The sequence below is a fragment of the Musa acuminata genome, chromosome BXJ3-3 (assembly GCF_036884655.1).
Source record: "Musa acuminata AAA Group cultivar baxijiao chromosome BXJ3-3, Cavendish_Baxijiao_AAA, whole genome shotgun sequence".
Classification (NCBI taxonomy): Eukaryota; Viridiplantae; Streptophyta; class Magnoliopsida; order Zingiberales; family Musaceae; genus Musa; species Musa acuminata.
The window spans coordinates 3217241-3233984 of record NC_088351.1 but is presented as its reverse complement, the minus strand read 5'-3'; the positions used below and the strand labels follow the sequence as shown (position 1 = coordinate 3233984).

General features: G+C 39.3%; 2 protein-coding genes and 1 long non-coding RNA gene across 11 annotated transcripts; 1 reads left to right on the top strand and 2 right to left on the bottom strand.

Annotated features, from left to right (window-relative positions):
• The first annotated feature begins 108 nt into the window (after window positions 1-108).
• Window positions 109-4791, top strand: LOC135581981 (uncharacterized). 4 transcript variants are annotated; one of them, XM_065143516.1, is made up of 7 exons: window positions 574-723; window positions 829-938; window positions 1383-2741; window positions 3033-3083; window positions 3154-3252; window positions 3801-3959; window positions 4510-4791. In XM_065143516.1, the coding sequence occupies exons 3-7, from the start codon at window positions 1431-1433 to the stop codon at window positions 4657-4659; spliced, it is 1770 nt and encodes a 589-aa protein (XP_064999588.1). In that variant the 5' UTR covers window positions 574-723; window positions 829-938; window positions 1383-1430; the 3' UTR covers window positions 4660-4791. The 4 variants fall into 4 exon arrangements, with proteins under 4 accessions (XP_064999590.1, XP_064999589.1, XP_064999588.1 ...); XM_065143514.1 differs by having other exon boundaries at window positions 829-1010; XM_065143518.1 differs by lacking the exons at window positions 574-723; window positions 829-938 and adding an exon at window positions 109-364.
• Window positions 4792-8548: 3757 nt separating this feature from the next.
• On the bottom strand, window positions 8549-11051 carry LOC103976882 (uncharacterized). 4 transcript variants are annotated; one of them, XR_010495095.1, is made up of 3 exons: window positions 10774-11050; window positions 8813-10630; window positions 8549-8716 (listed from the first exon to the last, which is right to left on the bottom strand). XR_010495095.1 is itself a non-coding variant. In XM_065143520.1 (3 exons), the coding sequence occupies exons 2-3, from the start codon at window positions 10204-10206 to the stop codon at window positions 9060-9062; spliced, it is 1011 nt and encodes a 336-aa protein (XP_064999592.1). In that variant the 5' UTR covers window positions 10207-10630; window positions 10774-11051; the 3' UTR covers window positions 8549-9059. The 4 variants fall into 4 exon arrangements, 3 of the variants coding, with proteins under 3 accessions (XP_064999592.1, XP_009390499.2, XP_009390498.2); XM_065143520.1 differs by having other exon boundaries at window positions 8549-9072; window positions 9209-10630; window positions 10774-11051; XM_009392224.3 differs by having other exon boundaries at window positions 8549-10401; window positions 10550-10630.
• Window positions 11052-11686: 635 nt separating this feature from the next.
• LOC135633472 (uncharacterized) lies at window positions 11687-15681 on the bottom strand. 3 transcript variants are annotated; one of them, XR_010495026.1, is made up of 3 exons: window positions 14792-15681; window positions 12199-12605; window positions 11687-12101 (listed from the first exon to the last, which is right to left on the bottom strand). It is a non-coding gene; the product is annotated as an uncharacterized LOC135633472 (long non-coding RNA). The 3 variants fall into 3 exon arrangements; XR_010495025.1 differs by having other exon boundaries at window positions 11687-12605; XR_010495027.1 differs by having other exon boundaries at window positions 11687-12469.
• Window positions 15682-16744: the final 1063 nt, after the last annotated feature.

The following is a 16744-nucleotide window of genomic DNA, read 5'->3' as shown; positions in this document are numbered from 1 at the left end:
GATGCCATTTTCCTTTTCGTCCATTTGCAATGATTCCAATCCCCCTCCCTTTCCTCGGCCAAGACCGCTAAAGAGGTTTGGTTTCTGCGCTTTATCCGTTGTTCCCCCCCAGATTTGAGAAATGAATCGATAAAGACGGAAACTTCGCCCTTCCCGGGAGAAGAGACGAAAAGATTTCAGCTCGATCGATGCAGAGCGAAGGCTATCGGGTCCAAGATCACGTTCGCGGGCTGTGAAAAGGCGTAAAAATTCGATCTTTTTCCCTTTCGAAACCGTCCGAGAAGGCAAAGAAGCAGCGGGGATCGATCATCGATCGGCTCCTCTGCTTCTCCTCAGAGGAGAAGGTCGGGAGGACGCTAAAAAGGTACGAAGGAAGTAGGAAAAGGTGGGGAAAAATTCGTTCTTTATTCGTATGCATTAAATGATTCGTTTGGGAGGACGAAACGCAAATGGCATCCAACCTCGCCTTCCCGAATCTCCACGAGAATCGAACGGCTAGAAGTCGATCTACGGCTTCTTCCGCTTCGGCTGGGGCCGTTTCACTCGCCCCCGTGAAGTTGGTGGGGGGGATTGTTGTGGCCGTGTGGGGTATTAAAAGCCTCGGATCTTCCTCTATCATGTCTCATTTCAGTTCTCCCGCATCCCCATCTCTCTCTCTCTCCTCGCCTTCGGAGCGATCGATCGGGGTTCTCATCTCGCGCGTCTATTACGCCGTCTCTGAAGGTATAAGCGACGGAAACGGAGCTATTTTTGGCTTCGATTATGCTGTTTTTAGATATGCTTTGCTCCATAATCTCAGCTTTTGATCGAAAGGTCCGATCGTTGCAGCTGCGTTTGCGGAAAATTGAGGGGTTCATCGCCTTCTCCCTTATAATAGCGCATGCATCGGTCGATGTAGTTGGAATAGCTCAAATCTCTAGACAGGGGTGGCTTTCTGGGTTGTCATTTCTTCTCGTGTCGAAGCATGTGGTTTCGCCTTTTCTTCCTGGATGTCAAGATACGATCTTTGAGTCTGATGCTATTCTCTTCATAATTCTCTTTGCATAAATAAGAATCCTATGTTATGGTTTTGTAGTTATTGTGATTGTCGACGATCCTTTTTCTCCTCTGTCCTTCACCACTGTATCGACAACTTCATACATGGATCATTCACATATCTAATTCTTCAAGAAATGCCTGCTATCTTTTTGTTGGTTTTCCAAAATCTGTACAAAGATAAACACGATTATGATGACTGCTTCTGTAAAATTCATATCATCTATTCAATCATCCTATCTTTTTGGTGCTGGTGATCGATTACAATCTTTATTTCCATGCTTTTAGGCTTCCATTTGGTACTTCTATATGGAAACACACTAATGATCTTGAATTTGGATATGCAGAACCATCCCTTAGCACACTGCTGAAATCCACAGTTCGACTCCGATCACATGGATGAATATGTGAGTAACAGAGCTAGTAGAGGAGAGAGTTTTGCTAGAAGGGGATCCAACTTATCTTTCAGAGATCATAGCCAAGAAGATAGACATGTCCAGAACTACAGGAGGTCGGGATGCAGTAGCAGAGTTGGTTCGACAAGGGGTCCCCAAGTTGTGACTCCTGAAAGGCACAAACATGTGAGGGCTCCTTTTCGCTCTGCGAGCGGTAAGGCAATAGCTGGAAGCACTTCAAAATCATCTTCTATCTCTGGTAGCCATAGAAAAGCATTCCAGGAACAGCATGACCAGACATTTCTACAGGAATCAGTTGTGGAAGAACGTAGTACCAGACAGCAGATTGATGACATTGACAACAATGATCGACAGGTTCGAGCAAACAATTTCAATTCCGAAGGTAGACAAGCGAGGAAAGAAGATACAGATTCTGTTTCCTTAACAACCAACAGTCGTAAATCTTCACTTCTCAAGGGGGTTTCCACAGCCAAGTCTAAGTCATCCAATGGTTGCAGCAGTGCATCAAGTTCAAAAATGCATAAACAGATCAGTGGACAGTTGGTTTCAGGAAATCAGGAAGCTTCTTCGAGTTCCTTTGTTCCACGCTCCTTTGCTGTATCCAGTAGGAATTCCGCTAGTGCTGCCAAATCCTTCTCACAAGTTCTGGACACTGAGTCACCAAGATGTGGTCTTCAAAATCTAACTTGCACATCGATATCTGATGTTTGTCCTTCAGGTTGTTCCTCTGATTTAACCGGTGATAAGAGGATTGTTATGGTAAGAAAGAGACAATCTGATGGAGAGAGTTCTGCAACCAGTGGCAGGGGGTCAAATGCCTCTCCTGGTGGAGGTTACTCGGGTTCCACTTACTCTGAGACTTTTGTCCCACATCTGCCCATTTCAGGCCGAATCATGCATCAATCAGTTTCAAGGTCCAGAAGCCGGCTTACCATTAGGGATGGAGCAGTTTCAGTTAGAACACAGCGGGCTTCTCCTGGATATAATAGAATGAGGCCATCTGAAGAAGGGAATGGTAGCACCCTTGCACTTGATGACTCTACTCCAACCCCCCAACTTCAGCAGATGCATTTTTCTGTACCAGAAGCAGTACATGAGAGTTCGACAACAGCATTTACCACAGATTTGCCATATGTCTTCAATGATTCATCTGGACGACCAAGTTCAAGCAACTGTGTTATTCGAAGCAGATCGGTTTCCCGCCCTGAAAGTAGCAGCACACCAATCACCCATCGCTCTTTTGGAGATCGGCATGGCCACCGACGCCTCAACATGGAAGGAGTTGCAGAGGTCTTTGACATAATTTAATTAGCAATTAGCTATTTGTTGCCTTTGATCTTGTGAACTCATGATAGAAACAATGAAACCTGAAATGATATTATACAACGGCAATAACAACAAGAACAAGAACAACAGCAACAATAAGCCATAATGTCCCAATATTCTGGGGTCATCTAAAATGATATTAGAGATCCATGCGTTTTAATCTTGTAATGGTAGTAACGTTTACATGTCTTTTCCCCTAAAATGAAATTTTAGAAATGTAAAGTTTCTTTTTTCATTTTTTGGTGGCAAATACAGGTGCTATTGGCATTAGAGCGGATTGAACGCAATGAAGAGTTAACATATGAGGTAATTGGTCTCTGTTTTTCTCAGCCTTGCACTTTGATCTGGATAATAAAATAGGTTTGTGTTCTTGCAGCAATTATTGGTTCTCGAGACAAATGTATTGTTGGGGGCACTAAGGTTCCACGATCAGCACAGAGACATGAGAATGGACATCGATAATATGTCCTACGAGGTACCATCTCCAATTAAATATTATTGTGATTAACGACTATTTCCAATATAAGATTTTTGATCATTGAGTTCCAGTTGGTCAGCCATAGGCTCAAAATGAAGTGTTGAATGCTGAACTGCCTGTTCTTTCATATTGTGGCCAAGATTGTTTGGTTTCAATTTTTTCTTTATCTTCCTACATTTGTCATCTATTTAAATAACTATTATGGAAATAGTATAATTTTAATTGTTTTAAAAAAAATCTTTGATCGCTCACTTTAAGCTAGATGATACGGTGCCCATGTCATCATTTTAGTAGTTTTGATTGTGCAAGCCCGCAAATTGTCCCATATCCTTAATAATATTTGCTCATTATATATACCTTTGATGGTTTCTTATATTTCGGATTGGATTTAATGATTTGTCTAATTCTTCCTAGTTCCTTCCAGGTTGTCGAATACAAAAAAGATTGTCCTATAAGCATTATGCCATTTATTTATAATTAGCTAAGGAACTTTATTTTCATGCTTTATCTTGCTAAATCATTCTCTCTCTATATATAATGGATAGGAACTATTAGCTTTGGAGGAGAAAATGGGTACTGTTAGCACAGCTCTTACAGAAGAGCAGATGACAAAATGTCTCAAGAGAATCACATATGCATGTGCCTCCCTGGTCCCTGGAATAACTTATCATGATAATGATGATGCCAAATGCAGCATATGTCAGGTACTTTATTATTCACTGGTATTCCTCATCATTCTCTGATATTCCTGATAAATGTACATGTCAATTGATACATCTAGTCTCCTGCTAGCTAAGCTATTTGGGTCCATTTCAGAAAAATAATCCTCACATAATTTGAACTGTTTTTTTTACAATTTGAATTTGGGTTTGTGGTTTCTGAAACATGTATTGATTAGAACTCTGAAACAAGTCTTTGGCAAATTTCAGATTGCCTGATTCATGAGACGGTCTACTTTAGGGGCCATTTGTTGAAAATCAGTAACTTATGCGAAAATATTCTCGACACAAATAACGTGTGCAATTACCTGATTACTTTTTTTTTTTTCACTTGTAGCCTATACTGCAGAATGTTTACCAAACTTTTGTATTATGAACAGTTTGGAGGCTTATTTATAGATGAATCCTACATGTGCTCTTCTTAAAATGCCCTCGGGAACACCTAATCTTCAGAAATGCATGCACTCGACGCAATATCTCTTCAGATGAATTTTTTTCATTCTGTTCTAAGCGGATTGAGTTATTTCCCTTTCAGGAGGATTATATAGATGGAGAGGAGGTGGGCAGGCTGCCATGCGAGCATCTATATCATGTTGCCTGCATTGATCAATGGCTTCGGCAGAAGAATTGGTGCCCAATCTGCAAGTCGTCTGCCTTGCCCTCCAAGGAAACAGCTCAAAACTGAGTGTCCCATTACTTCTGCTACTTCTTGAGAAGCATCTTCTTTGTACATGAAATGTTTCCATTGTCATGCAATAAAATGCACAAATGTTGGAACTTATCTTGGAAACTCTTAAATTAGAACAATTCATTTCGAGTTCTGTGTTGTGTATTGTTTTGCAGATATATCAGGATACCTACTGCAAGTTATAAGCTGTGTGCCTAAGTTTGAGCAAGACCTTAGTAACCCATTGTATGATTCAAAAAACCTTCCCAGCAGTTTCTTGACCATTTTAGCCAACTCTAACTGGACCTTCTTACTGACCTCTTATTGTTCAATGACTTTTATTTGCTTTTCTTGATGATGGTCATAAGATGATCTTAATAGCCATTATATCAATTTGAACTTCATCTGGCTACTAGTCCAGGCTTCTTTCAATCACAAGAAGTTATTATTTAAAAGGACCGGTCTTGGTACAATTCGGGAGACCCAAGTTTGAATCATGAAAATAATCTTTCTATAGTTAGAGATAAGGTTGCGCACATTGGCCCTCTCCCGAAACTCTTCATTGACGAGAGTATCTGGGTATGTTTGTTTTACAATAATAAATTCTTGAGAGGTTATTAACATTATAAACCTTTGAAAATAAGCTTATCCATTACTCTCCATGATGCAAGCTCCATATCCTGAATCTTTGGAATCTAACGTTCTTTATGATTCAAGATTTGTTCATCTTGAATCTTTGCATCCGTTTCATACAGCACTTGATTTGATTCCTCAAATCTATTAACCAAAAGTTTCCATTAAATATAGTGAATCCTATCCTGTAAGACTTTGCACACAAATAACTCACAAGAGCAGCTAAAGATTGAATGATATATTTATTCTAGATGTGGAGAGCAACTTTTGAGAGAAAACAGTATCATCAAAGAACTTTAAGAACTCCCAATTACATGGTGATGTCAACAGATGAAAGGAAAAGAAGGGGTTCATCCAAAAGAAATGAGGACAAAAGGAATACAGATCTGTCTACCAACATAAAAATCATTTATCAACAAACAAAACGAAATTAACAGTCAGAATGCTAATCAAAACTCATGTGCCAAATAGAGAAATTAAAAAGCTTAAGCTATTCATGAAGCCAAAGTTAAGATCTTAAAAATGTTTACCAGCGAGCTTCTAAGCTTATTGATCTCACTGCATTGCACCATCAGCTCTAAACGGCAGCCTGTTCTTTGCTTTCTCGTAATGCTTCTCTCCTGATACAATTATGGTGTCACCAAATGCTATGGATCATGAACACTGTAAAATACTTGGTCATTTCAGGCACTTTACAGACACTTTCTCCATGTAATTTTGTGTATTACACAAATGCAGGATGTTTATATCATTTGCATGACCTTACAGGCATGTCAAATATCGATGAGGATATATGCACTTGAAATACTAATATCCCACTGCAAAATCCACCATATCCTAATTCTATCGAGAGTAAATTATGAACAAGGTAAGTTGAATTGATGTCTGTATTACCAAAATACTTCCACGATATGAAAAAGATATTTTGTAAAACTAGAGGTTTTTGTTACTACACATCTCTGAAAAATGCCATTTCTGCCTACATATTCCTGCAAAAGTCATGATATGTAAAAGCCTACCATTGTCTCCGTTGAGAGTTGAGACATCAGGTTAAGTTAGTGCATTGATAGGTCTCAGGTTTGAATCCATGCATCATGTACATCATTTAATATAATGAAAATATTTTTCATTTATATGAAAACTAAGACAATTAAGTAATGCAATTAATGATGATTCTTGACAATTACAATTAATCTATGATTCTTGTGCAGTAGACAACTGAACCAAAGGCAATATTTATGGAAAACTTTGACAAGAGGTGCATTAGTGAAAATGAAAATATAGGAGGATTTCTTGGTAACAATGGGTAAGGCCAGACAAAAAATTATCTTTGAAGCAAATTACCACAAATATAAAGACAGCACATTTAAAGAACTGTAACAAATAAGTTTACCTTCAGGTGATGTAAGTGTATGGCAATACTTCCCATTCTTTGTTTGAGAATTGAATGCTACTGCACTCTAATTCTCTTATCTTCAAACCATCCACCATGTTTCATTTTCCAACTGTAGCTTTTTTCCTTTAATCACAACAATAATGGTTTAACTCAGAATAATGAGAAGAGATGATAAATACTCGAATGGTCCTAAGGATGAAATAGCTTATGCATCGAGCTTATGAATTAGCACAAGAACAATAATATCACATTGGCAAAACTTGAAACATTAAGCAGAGGAAAAACATCTTTAGTTTTACATAACAAAGATATTTTTCCCTCTTCATTTTGCAGTCAGCAGTTAACCAACATAAGTAATGATAAGCATGCAAATATGCATAAACAATGAATAAATAAAAGTAAAATTATGCAACTTGGATGCGAAAGCTTTTCTTAGTAGAGCCTCAAATGATGGATCACCTAATACAGCATATAGCAACTTTGCAGCATCGGCCCTCAAGTTCTGGTGGCAGCTTCTACAAAGAAAACCAGAAAGTACCCAAACCCAACAGGAATGCCAGGAGAAAGTTCTTTGGTGAGAAAATATTCCATCCTGTTGTCTTAATAATCAAAGAAATCACAAGATGATATCCTTTGCAAGAGAGATTGACCATAAAAGAGATAACTGATCACAAGAACTTGACGATGCAAATAATTTATTTTTGATACCGAATAATACAATGAAAGAACAAGCATGAGTCTGGCTGAAATGTGAAGCTAAATAAATATTGCAAAAAACTATTACTGTCATAAAGAAGATGCAAATTTGTGATACCAATAACCAGAGCAATTCACTATAATGTGATTCACATCAGTAGCATAGAGATAAAAGAAAGCGAAAGGTCAGAGTACTGATAATGATCATAAGAATAATAAATACAGGAAAAAAAATCTAACTTAGCAGCTCCAAGTGAGATCAAGTTTTGCCCCCCTTTTTCTCTCTCTCCTTGTACTGACAACACAAATAAGCTGACATTAGGAGGTAGTCAGTTATTTGTACAGGAGAAAATATAGGCTAGGAGACTGTTTCCTTTCTTATTGGACAATACAAACAGTTAGGTATTCAGTGATAGTGCAAGTTGCTGTTTGAAAATTGTCTCAAGGAAAAAACGACATAAAATAAGAGACAAATCAATGTTTTATTATAACCATTTCCTAGTTTTCACATAAGAATTTTCAGTAACATTACTGGAGTTCCCTAACCTATCTCACACATCGCAACAGGACATACCGACAAAACACAATCCCTTAGTGTTGGGAGGAAATCTGTAGACAAGGTGAAACAAAGAGATGAGAAAGGTACAAAATGTAGACAAACATACCTGCTAAATCAAGGCAGAATACCTCAGACTCTCTTCTAAAAAATAAACTGTAAGCAGAAATAACAGAAAAATTAGTAGTCAGTTTGTAGCTCACACAGCATCGCACAATGATATGCACACTAATCACATCTGTTTTTGTTGTGTGCTACCTCAGATGCTCCAGTGCCTGAATCCATTTTTAATGAGCCCCACTTTTTTAATCCCTCACAATGCTATACTACATAAAAGAAACACTGTTTACAGGATTTAAGTGGATGAGATAGAAATGACATCTGATTTTGCTGTGTGTTAACTCCAATTTCTCCATTTGGTGCATGATATGTTTTTCAACAAGCCCCATTATACTAATTCCTCAATCTTCTGTGTTATGTAAAAACTACATGAGAATGTCATCTCCTTATAAAATAGAACCACAATAAGCAACATTAAAAAAAAAAAGTCAGACTTCACCTATTTAATTGCCAAATGGTAAGAAATACATTTTTTTTTTTAAATGAAAACATTCATGAAATGACACTTGTAAATCAACCAAGCATTCTGCCAATTGATAATACACACACTGCTACCTCCGAACTTACAGAAGTTACAAATGAAATTCCTGCAAAACTGCCTTTGGGTCCTCCATGTTCGGAGTTACAATTATGCTTGAGATTCGTGGTACCATTGGAGACACCCTTCATAAACGCTAAATATACAACAAGTGAGTCAAACTGGGATTCTCTTTTTCTTTCGACAGGATGAGTCAAACAAATATGTCGCTGTTTGAGCATTTGCTCCTTACCTGGATCTAATGGGATTTCTTTGTTCTGATCCCACAAAACCTGCCAAAGTGTATCCTAAAGCTGAGAAGTTTTAATGCCCACATAGACACCTTTAGCTCTCAGTCACCGGAGCAATCCAGCTACCAACAATTTTCACAAACCAAAAACTTTAACTGGGCTTGTCTTATTCTTCACATGAACGAATACATATTTTCTCAAGTAGCAAGGGCCAGTCCTCTCCAAGTTGTTGTGGATTTAGCTCCATCGCTACCCTAAAATCCTGCATAGATATCAAACAGCTGTTTTTCAGTTCATGTGTGCCTTCTGAAGGTCCACCTACAATTTGCATTTTGATATTGTTTCCAACAAAACTATCAACAATAGAATTCCTATATAGCTGCAATCTGGAGACTGGCCTTTTTGTTAGTCCATTTCCAGTTCTTGCTCCAACTAGCTCAACACATGACCTAATCAGCAGCTTCAAATAAGCATCCAAACTATTATTTAGTAGTTTGGCACAATCCATAGATACTCCTCCCAATCCCTGTGCTTCAGTTATTTGCTCCATCCGTTTCTTCAAAATCTCAGTATGGAACAGTTCACCACGACCATAGATGCTACCGAACCCACCACTGCTAGCACCGGCTGTTGACAGTGGACGGCTTCTTGCCCCACCAGTGCTCACAGAACAAAATGGAATGCCAAGTGGGGCCCGAAGAGATCCTCTGCAGGAGTCCAAGTGGTCCAGTCTATCCAGATCGTCCACAGTTGCTACTTCAACCAACCCCTTGTCATTCACAGAACCCTGGTAATGCAGTGATGGGTTATCCAACCGTGGTCTCTTTGCCTGTCGCTCTGCAGGACCAACTTGCTGATGCTGCAGCCTCCTTGATCCAGATGGAATGAAGTCACCATTCTCCCTGCTGACAATCTCATCGTAAGGTGCCACAAACTTATAGGAAGCAATCTCTGCTCTCCCATTTGGTCCGAGATGGCCTGCATAATCTTTGGCATGCCGGCCATTTGATGAGCTGGGCAACGATGTAATCGGGGCACGTAATGAATTGAATCCATCATCGATCTGAGGGGTTCTCTTCAGCACATCTACAACCCGCTTCTGCACACCCTTCTCCTGATTGACTGGTGGTGGAACTTTAGCTCGACAGGCATTTTCAAGGATCAATCGGATGAGTTGGTTGTGCAAGGGGAGATTCTCACGGCCCAGAGTCGGAAGGCAAAGCCTGTTGAACTCGAGCTTGCTCATCTTCTGTGATAACAACCCATTCAGATAGATGAAGTAGCGCTGTGCTCGCTCCGTGCCTAATCGCTTTGCTATCTGTGACTTGAGGTCATTGAGGTTGGTCCGAGAGTATGACGGTTGTGGCGAAAGCTGCGGCAGTGGCAACGGCTGCATCTCTCAGTGAACAGTGTCCATATTGACAACCACCAAGAATTTAACCTCTTCTTCCGCTGATCCTATTCTATATCTTGGGTTTCAGTCAAGATTAGGGTTTGCACCTTCTTTTACAGAGAATTGAACATATCCTCAATGCCGACCGCCTGAGAGGGAGCAATGCAGGCGCGAACATCATCTCCCACCGGGAAAACCCTAAAGCAAGGCGAGATCAAGAAGGCGCCCTCAACACGGAGACTCCGAGTTGAAAACCCGTCCAAAGACGCTAACTCGCAGACGCAATTCTCAGAGACGGAGATCGAAAACCCTAAGACAACGAGAAACAACCAAAATGAAAACCCACCTCAGCACATTGTAGCTCAAGAAAACTCTCGTCAAACGCCGCAATTCTGGGACGGAAGCGGGCGGCGATCCGCTCTGCGGTCTGCGATGGCAGAGTCCAAAGCTGAGCCAACCGGATCTCAAAGGAATCTCAGTTGAACCAAAGCGCGGCAACGAAAAAGAAGAAGAGAATCCATATCGACAAGGAGACGGGGAATGGAGAAGAGGGGAATGAGTTGAACTAACCCCGCGGAGCTCGGAGAGCGCTTCGATCGGGAGCTATCCAATTCGACCTCCCTCGCTTCGTCTCTTCCTTCCCTTGTCCTTTCTCTCAGCGACTTGAATTGGGATCGGTCGGTCGATCGATAGAGCGGGCTTGCTATCTTTCGTTTTGCACCCCCCCTCGCCACCCCCCTTTACTCTCGCCCGCTGGAAGTACTTGGTGAGAGCTTGGGGTGATCTACCAACGTGACAGTAACGAAGGCTCGCGGCTATCCTTTGGTTGGGGGGGGGGGGGGGGGGGGGGGGGCTTCTTCCGTTCGTTCGATGCTTGCGCTCCCGTTCGGCCGCTGCGTGCGCCCGTGTGCGCTCGCCGCACGGGGTGTGCGACTTGCGAGGCTCAGCCTGATGGGGTGGGAAGGATCCGTCTTCGGATCGCTGTCTGATTCGTGAGCTCGGTGGGGAAACGGTCAACGTGAGTACATTGGATTCATGGGAGTGCCCAAATGTGTCTTGTAACCACATACACGTCGTCAACAATCATTGGCTTTCATGGTTGACCACCACTGGAAATAGACGATATTGAAGAGCACTACGACATGGGAAATAGACTTGAGATCAATTCAGGTGTTCCCTTTGTTTGTTTGTAGCAATTCAATTCTGGGAATCACAAGACTCTGATCTTATGCCAAATGAATAACAGGCACCAACGGCATGATCATCATCCAAAAACGCAATCTCAGAATCATGACAGCCTCCATTATAGGAAGAGGTCATTAAATGAAGATTCACATATCTTGAATCTGTTCACATCACAGCAACTGTAACAGTACGAAGAAAAAGAAATCATCATCTGATATCTTAATGATTATAGACAAGCTACATTTACCCAAAAAAAAAGAAAATTGAAAATCGACACCTCATAGATTTCTCCTAATAATTTATGTCAAGCGAAAACTGTATAATAGCTACAAACGATGTTTACAAAAAGATTTGATATCTTAATTATTACAAATGGCAATAGGAGAAGACGAAAAAAGCAGTAGCTAAGACAACAACAGGAACAATTAATAAGGTCCCAGCAATCTGGGATGGAACGCATTGATCTTTCCTTCCATTGTGCTGTCATGAGGGTAACTATGTGACTCAATCCATGCAGGCATATTACAGTTACAGCTTAAATTGGTAAGGTTTCCAAGTTCCAACCACAGGTGCCACACCCTATAACAAATGAACATAATCAAATAACCATGAATCTCTGCGAGAAGAGTAAGGTCATATCACATTTGTACAAAATGATCACTGTCTGCAAAAGCACTCCAGGCACATCAAAAATCACCCAGATCCTTGTGAACCTACCATCAGCGTCAGTAATTATGTTATGCCCCTTTGTGATTAAAGGATATATATATATATGTGTGTGTGATGATAAGCTACACATCAGAACCTCACCATAAAGAATGTATTATTTTACTCCTTGAGGCAACTTGTGAGGATCCAGTGCCCCCTATGACAACCAGAAGAAACAGCAGATAGCTCCAGCGTTCCTTTCTATTTCCTTGCCAAACTTCAAGAGTGATGTTCCTTTCAACAACCGTAATCTCCACATAGCAAATGGTTTATTCAGTCTCCAAATTCTGCCACAGATTTGGCTTTCTTCTCCCACAGATTTCATACCACTGACAAAAACCATGATAATATTTTCCCAAATGCATAAAATAACCTGGTCATCAAATCCATAAGAATTATATTCTTTTGTAAGCTTACCCAATACCGTCACTCCATAGAAACATTAATTTGATGTCGAGGCCCAAAATGATTTTGGCACCAGAACGAATAAAAAAATCACCCTTCATAACCTAAGACTAATAAGATTCCTCAGCCAATCAAATTTGCAAGACATATAAGACGTTCTCAATGTCAGATAAATCATCTTTAAATACCAATTGTAATTTCAAACAGCAAAGATAATTCAAATTATTTACCTGATAATAGAATCGGAAAAGTGGGTGTGCAAGGCAAATGTGAAGGATGATGGTTTTTCATCAGCTATTTCATATGTGCTATGTCAGCAAAAATTCTAAGGTGAAAATCATAAATGCATAAAAAGAGGTAGCAGCACTGTGCAATGAGCTTAAAAAACTACAGTCATCGAAGATAAAAAATTTACCAAGTCATTGGAATGATAAAAGTATAATCAAGCAAACAAACTTGACATACATTCTTACAGCTCAAATAGAATAAAAAGTTGGTGTTCATTGACTGATTGTCCCTATGAAGCTATATCTTGAAATCTTCTCACTTGGGAGTTAAAGATCAAATCAGTGAAAATAGTGGAGCTAACTATAGGAAAAGGAGGATCAATGTCAATACTCCAAAGCCTATTTCTAGCAAATTCATGCTGATAGAAGTTTCCATGACTACCAAACTGCATTTTTCTTAAATTAGGTGAGGATTATAAATAAATCCAGCAACAGGGAAAAAAAAAGGAATAACAAATACAATAAGAAGAATGTCATTCTTGAGGAAGCATATTGGGTTTTCCCCATGTTATAACTTTTGGAGGCTTCAAAATGGCTTAGAAGAAAATGAGGAAAGCCAAGTACAACCATCCTTGAGTCTAAGATGGTAATAGATTCCACTATCATGCTATGGTAATGAGGCCTTGTTAGTTGAGATTAAAGAAGGTTTCAGCAGCAAGCAACCCAAAGGTCACAATTATGTTCCACTCTCCTTTTTTCCCCTTTTCCCTGAAAACCATCCCTTACTATTATTTTCTTCTTTTTCATTTCCCCATGACAAGTGTTGCCTGGTATATTGTCCCCGTCAATTCCAACCAAAGTAGCGACCGGAACAGGTTCAACTCCAAAATTAGGATGTCGGCTACAATGTACTATTTGAGAATTGCAAACAATTGTCAACAGAAGATCCTTGCTCAACCAACAACATCCATAATACTAATTGAGAATTGCAACATCTAAGTATCTATAATTGCCTTATGCTCAATGTGCCAACATGGTGGGCAAAGTTTCAAACTTTCTTGAAGTAGAAATGATACTTGAAATAGAACTAAAATGTCTCTTAAATAAGATCACAACCATCGATCCACAAATCCATGAGGCTTGCTGACACATATGGCTTAATGACTTAAGCCCTATTCCATTGATGGAATAAGAAGACAGACAGCTAAAAGATAGAAGAACCCTACTTCTATTTATAACACCTAATCTTTAATTAATTAAAGGTTTTAGTTGCCCAAAAAGTTAGATGAATAGTCTTACCATTATGAACATAATGTCCTTGATAAAATTTAACCATATTCAAGCATATGTAAGACTACTACACAACATTTCCAGAGCAGATAGTCTTACCATTATGAACAATAGCATCCTTGATAAAATTTAACTATATTCTAGCATATGTAAGACTATACCACACAACATTTCCAGAGCAGCTTATTTCAGTTGTCTACTAAGCAGAAATGGAGAAAATAGCAAGTTGGAAGACTATAGCATGACAGGTTGATTGAAAGATGATAACCAGGATTAGAAGATGCTTCTGCGTGGACCAAGTATAGAGACTGGAAAAACATAGCTAGCCAATCTACATCTTTTAATCCTTTTGCTACTTCACCATATTGGATCAACCATTCAACCATTCCTAGAGTGAACTATTCTGCACCTCTTTTCTTGCCTCTATTTAGACCAACTCAATAGAAATCAATACAAAATGGTTTGGCATAAAGCATTGACGACAATACAACTTCCGGTTGAACACATAAAGCACGGCACCGTATCCAATATCCCAGGAATTGACACCAAAAGGATGAAGTTGCTCAAAGATACAAAGCATTCCGCATAGTCCCTCGGAAAATCCGGTATCAGATCGACGAATCATATCCATCCCCATTTTAAGAAGGCCGCAGGCAACGATCTCGAACAAAATTAGTATTGCAAACTCCAGCATGATAAACAACAAGGAGGAAACAAAAACAGCGAAAAGTACTCAAGCCAGCGAGGGAACAAGAGGGAGAGTCGGATCAGACCTCGGCCGATCTTCGATTGTCCTCCCTGAGCACGACCTTGTCGAACCCATTCACGCCCTTGCAGATCTCCGCTGGTGGCTTCTCGTCTGACATCGCCCACATCCCCGTAACTGGAAACCCTAACGCCTTCGCCCTCGCTCCCTCTTTCTCTCGTCTCGCCTCCTCCTCCTCCTCCGAACCCTCGAAGCAGGCGGGGAACGGCGAAGACTCCTCCTAGAAGAGAACATTCGACAGTGAAAGTACATCCTATACGTATAAATGTCTTCCTATATAATAATAATAACAGACGAGTTCGCAAGTGTTAAGGACGTATTGGCTTAACGGCAATGTCAAGCACTCAGTCATGTCAAGCACTCAGGTAGCGGCAACAGCAGAAACAGCCACAGAGACAGAGACCGAGTCCTCAGCCACACAACTGGCGCTGCCTCACGGTAATAATAGGCCATGGCCGCGACCTCTAAATGAGAACCGGGGTCATCTCCCCCTGGTGCGTTTCTCCAAGCCCCTCTGTGCCCGCAGCAAGGATGGCCAAGGCTCTCGTCATCGTGGCCCTTCTGCTGGTGTCCGGCTTCCTCCCCAGCTCTCCGACGGCGGCGCCGGCGCCGGCACCGGCGGTCGTGCCAAGCTACGCGTTCCTCGGATGGCAAGCGGAAGCACCTGCGCCGATGGCCTACAAGCTCGGCGTCCCGATGTTCAGGCACAGAGAACGGCCGGCGGTGCTGATATCGGAGGCGGAGCTCGAAATCAAGTGATCGACGATGGGTTCCATTCGGGACGAGATATTAACGATGGAAACATTGTTCTATTTAGCATGGCTTGTCAAATCCTTGATTGATGTGGCTGCATTGGAACATTCTTTTTTGTGAAATCAAAATCTAAGTGATTTATAATCCGAGATAATTGTCTATCGTCTTTAAAGACCATATCTAAAATAGAAGTTAATTGATAGTTAATATCGGAGTCCATATAATATTAAACCAAAGTAAAAGATTAAAAATGATTACTCGTAAACTGGTCAGAGAATATTGAGTCATCCAAGACTATACCTCATATATATCATATTAAATCTTAGGTTTGATCTATGTTGTCAAGATCTTCAATAGGGATATTATGATATTATGATTTAGTTTCTCATCGAAAGTAAGATAAAATTAAAATTTGTTGAATCTATTATTATAAAATTAAGTTTAAATTATTTATAGTATTTTAAATGGGGATATTATAATATTATTTTTTTTTAATATATTTTATATAAAAAAATATTTTTATTATATTTAAATATTATTAGAAATGGGACATTATAATATTTTGATTTAGTTTTATATTGAAAGTAGGATAAAACTAGAATCTGATGAATGCATTATTATAAATTTAAACTTAAATTTTTTAGATATATTATTCGAATTTAATATTATTTTATCGATCGATCATGATTATTCATTTCATGTTTAATTTAAAAGGATGAGCCTTTCTAAAATCAAGCATGCTAATATATATATATATATATATATATATATATATATATATATATATATATATATATATATATATATATATATATATTTGACATATATATTATTTTTTATATTTATTTATCTATTTTAGTCATTGTGATTTTGATAATGATCTCAAGTCTTTATGATTTATTCATGTTTAAAATAATCTTTACATTCTAAAAAATATAATATATAAGCCTATCTCATTTAACAGAATGTCGACTCACAATAAATCATTAATATAATAATACGAGTAATTTAATTTAAAAAAACTAAGATCTTCATCAATGATAAAAAGAGATATCGTCATGAAAACGATTACCAGTATCAGCACCAAGCCATTGTTGTCTAGCAAGACGTCATACGCATGCAGTCTCTCCCGTATTAATGTTGTACACATCATTATACCAATAATTTATTGTGAATCAATATATCATGTAAATAAAGTCTAACATCG